At 52.8% G+C, this 7688-nt stretch overlaps 1 protein-coding gene across 3 annotated transcripts in view; it reads left to right on the forward strand.

The window, feature by feature from the left end:
- Positions 1-6827, forward strand: part of RIMS3 (regulating synaptic membrane exocytosis 3) — a 44928-nt gene extending 38101 nt beyond the window's left edge. For 2 of the 3 annotated variants that reach the window (XM_017541823.1, XM_037743210.1), the window contains one exon: positions 769-6827. In XM_017541823.1, coding sequence (XP_017397312.1) covers positions 769-981 — 213 coding nt within the window. In that variant the 3' untranslated portion in view covers positions 982-6827. The remainder of the gene's footprint in view (positions 1-768) is intronic. The other variant, XR_005202371.1, reaches the window with a different exon arrangement.
- The last annotated feature ends 861 nt before the right edge of the window (positions 6828-7688 follow it).

Genomic DNA, 7688 nt, shown 5'->3' on the forward strand with positions numbered 1-7688 from the left:
AAAAAAAAAACCATAGCCAGATGTGGTGGCAGATGCCTGTAATCCCAACAATTCAATGTGCTGAGGCTGGAGGATCTCTAGAGCCCAGGACGTCAAGGCTGCAGTGACCTATTGCACTCCAGCCTGGGTGACAGAGGGAAACCTTGTCTCTTAAAAAGAAAAAAGAACTGCAGAACCCTAGGCTCTGGGGAGTGGAAGCATAATCTTTGGTGTCTGCTTAGGAAAGGATTCACCAGTGAAAACATAAGTTTGAAAATCACTGAATGAATCCATTCCTCTCTCCCAGCGTGTGGCTGGAAACAGTGAGGGCATGGGGCTTCCACAAGTCCCATGGCAAGCCGGCAGCGCAGCCAGAGCTATGGCCAGGCCCTCAACTCTGTCTGCCCCTTCCTAGGGAAGGCTGTTGTCTGTAATGCTGGGAGGCTCTGGAGTCACACACCAGGGTCCTAATCCCAGCTCTGCCACAAGTTACTGAGCAACTTTAGGTTAGCCAATTCACCTTTCTGAGCTATAGTTTCCTCTGTGGAAATAATGATACAGAGCACCCTACCTACGTGGCTTGTTATAACAATTAAAAGAATCTAGGTAATCAATAGGATCACATCTAACACACCTCAAGCTCTCAGTAAATTATTGTATGAAATCAGTCTGAGTTTTGGCTCCTTCTGTCCCATCTGTGCCCTGCTGAAACTTGTAGGTTCCTGGGCCTACTGCACAGTCCTGGAGTCAGGGAGGTGGCTCAGTCCCTCCCTCTCTTCTTCCTGGCAGGTGATCGTCTGGGGAGACTATGGCCGCATGGACCACAAGTGCTTCATGGGCATGGCCCAGATCATGCTGGACGAGCTGGACCTGAGCGCCGCAGTCACCGGCTGGTACAAACTCTTCCCCACCTCCTCAGTGGCAGACTCCACACTCGGATCCCTCACCAGGCGCCTGTCCCAGTCCTCCCTGGAGAGTGCCACCAGCCCCTCATGCTCTTAAGGATGTCAGGAAGAGAGGCCAGGATGGTGGTGTGGGGAGGGGTGCCTGCTGGCCCCACGTCTCCTCTGTACATAGTCTTCGTGTCTTTCTGGACCCCTTGTCCTGCTGCATGCCTGTTGGCTACTGGGCTCATCCCAGCTGGCAATGGAGACTGTAGTGTGTGCGTGCGCGTGCGCGTGTGTGTGTGCGTGTATACGTGACCACGTTCTATCTGTTCATTTGTCTGGGTATAGTCACTCCTGGTGACGACATGGGCTGAAATGTCTCCACGTCTCTTTGTATCTTGTTGAAAAGAAACCCAAAGGAGTGTTGTGTGGATGCGACTCACACTGAGGAGTCTCCAGGGGTGGAAGTGGGGCATGCGGCCACTGGTCGGTGCTGCCTGGTCCTGGGCCCGGGGCAGAGCCTGTGTGTTCTCCACCTGTGCCTGCTCCTGGTGGTCTCCGCTTCGTTTTCTGTCTTGTCTTTTGTTCCACTCTTGACTCTCCTGGCTCTGCCGCTGTTTTCTGAGGAATGTAGCTCCCGCTGCAGCTGGCCATACTGAGGGCCTCTGGGAACCCCACCCCTCCAGAGCCACTCTGGCAGCTCTTCCTGCCACTGAATGCGTTCTGCAGCATGTAGCATGCCCACCTAGCTCCCTGGCCAGGGCCCCGGGGAGGCAGAGGGTACCCGGGGGGCTGAGGGCTTAGAAATGACTTTCTCTGTGGGGCTGGGACCGTCTCCTTTCTGCAATGAAGCAGAAGGTCTCGGTTCCAGGGTTCCTGGCCAGGTGCCCCCTTAGCATTTGTTCTTCATCTTCTGTCTCTTCAAGCCTCCCCACTCCACCACGCTGAAGGAGCTCTGCCAGCGGGCCTGGGCAGGCAGCTGCAGAGCGCATGTTATCTGCTAAAGCAGACAGTCTTCCTGAGGACCTTAGGGTGGCCCTGACCTCTTGGGGGCTCATTCCTGGCGGGCATGACTCGGTAAGGAGGTGCTGTGGGCAGGGCTGTTTGTCGGAATAAGGAGGGCTGAGGCTGATTGTTCCCAGCCACTGCCGAGGATCCCGTCTGACAGTTGGGGATTCCCTGCATGAAGTCGTTCACTTGGGACTCTAGTTGCTGTGCATTTCCAGACCAGTGTCCCTGTCTGGGAGCTCAGACTCAGCTGGGTTCCAGCAGCCTGGCTCCAGACTCTCGTCTGCCACCATCACCAGCTCTGTCTAAGCAATACTTCCCCCTAGGCCTCCCTGCTCTCCTGTGCCCCACCGCTGCCCTCTGCAGAGCTGTCTGCCCCAGGCACCCACCTGCTTCTGCTTGCTTTCTCACCCGTGTCTGGTTGGAGCTTCTCACAGCCACTCAAACCCTCACTTGATTTGGCAACTGGGCCCTGTTGGCGGGGACCAGTGCCTGGACTGGACCCTGTGAAATCTGTCCCCTGGGAATCCTGAAGTCGGGCTCAGGAAGGCCCAGATCTGTCCCTGTCCCTCCTCAGCTCTAGGGTGAAAGGTAAGAGGTTGCTCAGGAGATGGACGGAGCAGCCCTTGGGTTTGTGTCTAGTAGGGAAGAAAGCAGCAGGGCAGTGGAGGTGTGGGGAAGGCGCTCTTTCCACCTCTCCCCAGGCATTATTCCCAAGTGCTGAAATGGCTGTGGCCCCAGCTCCTGAGGCAGGGGTGCACTACCTGGGGTAGCAGTGGAAAGGTCTTGGGGCCTGAATGACTTGGGGCCTCCATTCATAACCAAAGTTGGAAGGGCATGGAGGCAGTGGCTCTTTGCAATAGGTCATCTCAGCCCAAAGGGTCTCCTTGGCTAGCATGGCTCTGTGTTGGGGTGAAGTCAGAGTCCTGTAACTTCTCCCAAGAAAGATAGGGGAAGAAGCCAGGACCCCACCTGGCCTGCCCATAGGATAAGAAGTGGGTAAGGGCAGGAAGCAAATGAACAGAGTTAGTTCCCAGGCTCCTGCTTCTGCCTGAGCCTCTATTCTTGTCTTATTAGAGAAGGGGACCAACCATTGGGTGCATAGAGGGAGGAGGCCACTGGGCTAAATCTTCTCTTTAGGCAAAAATGCTCTTCCCAGGCCCATTATGTTTATCAAGTTCTTAGAAATGGGCAAAGGGCTCTGTCCTCCTCGACCCTAATGGGGGATCAAGAAGGGAACTCCTTTGCCAAAGGGTATTTTAATCTCCTGTTCATGATCTATTCACCTCTAGAGCAGTCACAGTCAGGGTGATGTGAAAATACTCTACGCCTTGGGATGACAGGGTTGTTAGTGACCCACAGGACAGTATAGATGTTTGTTGATGTAGCACTGAGTGGTGATACCCAGATCAGCAGTCACCCCAGGAAATGGGGGCTACCCATACCCTCATTCTTCTGGTGGGAAGCTGCCTGCAGAGAGGCCTGCTACTAGGGGGCTCCAGGCCACAGTGCCCCTTGCCTCTGGGGAAGGGTTAGCACAGGGGAGGTTCTAGTTGGAGGAGGGGCCTGATGTGCTGGTCACGTGGGCTGACCTACCCACAATCCCCAGCTGCCAAAACTGCCCAGTAGTTGGGGATTGTAGGTAGGTCAGCCCACCTACAATCCCGTTCCAGTATTCTGCCTCTCCAAAAGAAGGTTGTTTCCTCCCCAAACTGACCTTGGGGAATTATTCTTTTAACCCTTTGCACCAAATAAGTCACTCATCCCCACCTGGATTTTACCCCAAGAGGGTAAAGTGGTGTGAGGCTGATATGTCTGTGTGATGCAGTGTGGCATCATGGTCTGTTTCTCAGCATCCTGGATGCAGGGGCTTTTCTGAAAAGCCACTCTGGATCTGGCCTGTCCCAGAAAAGGAGGATGCACAAGTGTGACTCCTGGTGTTTGCTGGGGTGGGGGCATCTGCTGTGTGAGGAGGGGTGGTGGGGAAGGAAGGGACATGGTCTCTCCAGAAGTCTCCCACCCTGGGGCCAACTCACTGCCAGGTTCAGTGTCCTGGCTTCAAATACCCCCTCGCCCAGGTGAAACCCTGCTGTGGTTACAGGATGGGGCTGTTTGTCATTCCACCTCCTCTGGTCAGGCGAGGTTCATTGTGCATATAGCAGAGACAGGAGTGGCCCTGCAGTGATGTTGGGTTGTGGGCAGGGACAGTGATGGATGACTCAGAGCGTCTGTCTTTGTATTTCTGCTCTGTTCGTTCTGTCCCACTTTCTTCATAGACTCCTTTTCTCTGCAATGGGCCTTTGGTATGAAAAAGGCTCCAGTAAATGGAGCCAAGTCTTGGTTTGACAAAGGGAACTTGATCCTTCAGGGAAGAACCATCTCCAGAATGACTCCCCATTTGGTTTCTTCTGCCACCCAATTCTACTAGGAAAGGAGCACTTAGGAGGTTCTTGGGATGCAGCAAGTCCCCAGCAATGCCAGCATTTCACGGGGCTGAGGCAGATCCCAGGAGCTCCAGGAAAGGACACCAATAGAGCAAATGCCTCGTGGAATCACTGCCGGTTAGAACACTGAGGTCAAGCCAGTCCTCCCATGGTCATGCCACCCACCAGGGAAGCATGCCTGATCTCTTCTTTACTGCCAGCCTTGAGGAGAGCAGAAGCCTCCATTTTTAAAGACAATAAAGACCTCCAAGGGTACTTCTTTGGAAATGAAATGTAGCACAAACTTAGCCTATGTTACCAGGAGACCTGACATGCAACCAGGGTCCCTCTTCCATGCCCTGCTGCCTGGGAGATGCTGAGCTCCTCTTCCCCTGGAGTTCCAGCCCTCCTAGTACCTCATATTCCCCATCTTCCTCAGCCCAGAAAGCAATAGGGCTTTAGTGATGCTCCTCTTTTGTGTCTCTCTGATTGCCTCTAGCACTGTGCAAACTCTGTGCAAGAAATTGCTGCCTTTGCTTGATGTTGTAGATGAGTTGCTCTCCACCTGGCTGGAGAGATGGCACATCATTCAGGGCCGGAAGGTTGTCCAGCAGTGTTTCTGTAGTGGCTGCAGGGAGATGGAAAAGAAGAGGCCTGCTTCCCTGCCTCCTCCTACCTTTCTCTTCCACTCCCCAGAGTTTTCTTCTCCAGTATCCTGACACGTAAAGAGATTCTTTAAAATGCTGCTTCTTCTACCGGACTGTCTTTCACTGAGTGTTCAGGGAGGAGATGAAAATGTAGACCCATCCCCCCTGCCTTGTCCCTCAACTTTTTCACTCAGGTCAGAAGAGGTTGGGGTGAAACAAAACAAGCATGATTGAAGAGCAGGGGAAGCCCGCACAATCAGGTGAGGCCTGATGGGGGCTGGACTGGCCTGGTCTGGCTGGGAAAGGGTTCTTTTGAAAGCGTGCCTGAGCATCTCAGAGCAATGTCAGTGATGCCAAAGAGAGCAACTTGGCCTCATTGGGCACCAACTCTGCTGGCTGAATTGCACAAACATGGCTCAGATGTTGGCATGCCCAGTGGTGGGGCCTTGTTCTCTGATAAAGGGCTTAATCTTTCCATGTAGCAAAGCAACTCTCCCTCCCTCCCCTCCCCCAAACCCTGAGCTTGGGCTTGTGTGGGCCCAGCATGGCTGTGCCTGTGAGGGAAGCCACGTCGGTGAGAGAAAGTTGCATTCTCTCAGGGGCCTAGACTGGCTTGGGGCAGATGCTTGCTGAAAAGCATGAGTGTTTCTGCTTTGAGAAACTCCTCCAGGGCTCTGACTGGAAACTTGGCCAATAAGGACAGGGCCTTGGGCCTCCCAAGGAGTTCACACTGATGCTAGGAACGGTCCCTGAGCCTGGGTTCCAGTCAGCTTGGCTAACAGAATGGGGCCTGGGAATTCCAGGGGCAACCAAGCATCCACCCCATTAGCCAGTGACATGGACAGAGATAGCTGGCTAGAGGGAATCAAAGGCTGTTCTGTACAGTTTTGCTAGAAACTGTGACCTTGGCAAGGCTCCTCACTTTTCTGGGCCTCAGCTTCCTCACCTGCAAAATCAGAGCATTAGCTGCTCTCTCCATGGTTCCCTCCCGGTTTTCATTGGAAGTCTCTGATCCAGAGCACATGAGGGTTGCAAGCCTGGTGCACCTGGTTCCTGACTCCACGGGCTGGTTTCCTCCAGCCCCTGATGCCCAGGCTGGGTGCAGGCCCTCAGCTGGTCTACGTCCAGATGCTGCCTCAGACAAGAACTCTGGGAATCCTAACAGACTCTGCTTTCCTCTCTTCGTGGTTTGTCCTCCCTCTTTTATTCTTGTGTGATGATGAGACATAATTAAGGGTCGTCTACAATGGACAGTTTTCAAGGTGCTGATGTGATGTCACAATCTCAGCTACATCCTGAGTAGGTCAGTGTCCCCACCAGCAGATGAGGCTGGGTCTGTCCTCATTTCTGCTTCTGGGATGACATCACCGGGAGAGTTGAAGATCTGAGAATTCTAAAGGAATGGAGGAGAGAGGGAACTGATTTCCCTTCAAAGTGTTTTGCTTCTTAAGACCACTCCTCCCTCCAGAGTGTCTTTAACCAGACATCATCTCAGAAGGCAGGGCGGCTGCTTCCTTAGGGAGAGTGGGCCTGATAGCTCAACCAACTCTTTTAGCATGTAAACTCACAGAAGGCGAGAACCCCTTTTTTTAGACTTTCCAAATGCATCCTGCAAAGAGACAGATAGCTGATAGGGACTGACAAGCACACTGTTTAGATAAGAAGCAATTAGCCTTTTATATCTGTGCTCTATACATTTTCTATGTGTGGCATCTTTCCTAACTTGTTGCGGTTCCCGGGTGGCAGGTGTACAGCTGGGAGGGACTGCCAGCTGTTTCGTACAACGTTCTTGCCAATTCCCTTGAGGAGAAAATTATTCACATGGCTTCTGCATGTACAGTATTTGGGCAGCAAAACATGATTAAAGTTAGTTTGAAAATGGTTTCATGTGTTGCTTTCTATAGACAGTTCTTCATCCTAGGAGGAAGAAAACAAGGTTCCAGGTGGCTAAAAAGAAGAGGAGGGGGCTTCCTTGGTCGAGAGGCAGGAAAGAGCAGTACATTTCAGAAAAAAAGCATGAACGATATGGCTTGAGCCTCTGACTATTGTTTGGGAACTTTATGGTCACAGCAATGTTCCTGGGCCATGAAATCTGACTGGTCCAGGCAGCTTCCTGGCCCTGTCTCCCAGGCCCCCAGCTTCCAAGCCCTCAAAGGCCTCTATTTCCAGAGACTCCACAAGGGATGTCCAAAGACAGGGGAAGGTAAGATGGAGCTAAGGCCACAGCTTTCCCACTATTCCTTTCTTTCTGAGTTCTTGGGTCCAGCAGCTCTGCTCAGGCATGTGGCTTATTGCAGCCACACAGCAGTAAACACAGCAGTTGACTGCTATGTGCTGCACCCTACATCAGTCACTGATGCCTGGAGCACCCATTCCCTTCCTTGTCTCATGGGGGAGCAGAACAGTATGTTAATACTTAGTCATTTGGGGGCATATCCACTGTCCTAGGGCTGGGTTTGGGGGGTACGGAAGATAGATAAAGGAAGTGTAGCATTGTCATGGCATGTACTTGCTGGCACAAGGCTGGCACCCTCCTCCCAAGAGCCCTCAGGAAACCTTCACTGCACTGGCTCTGGCCATAGGCCTTGCAGTTCCCATGAGCACCATCTCTTGAAGGAAGGCTCATAAGATCAATATGTGAGCTCCACGGCACCCACCCCAGGAGTCTGTCTTTTACCTCTTTCCCACTGCTGCTCTCTCCCTGAGACACGGCATATACTCTCATGCGTTTAAGAACTTCTATA

The sequence above is a fragment of the Cebus imitator genome, unplaced genomic scaffold, assembly GCF_001604975.1.
Source record: "Cebus imitator isolate Cc_AM_T3 unplaced genomic scaffold, Cebus_imitator-1.0 Scaffold136, whole genome shotgun sequence".
NCBI lineage: Eukaryota > Metazoa > Chordata > Mammalia > Primates > Cebidae > Cebus > Cebus imitator.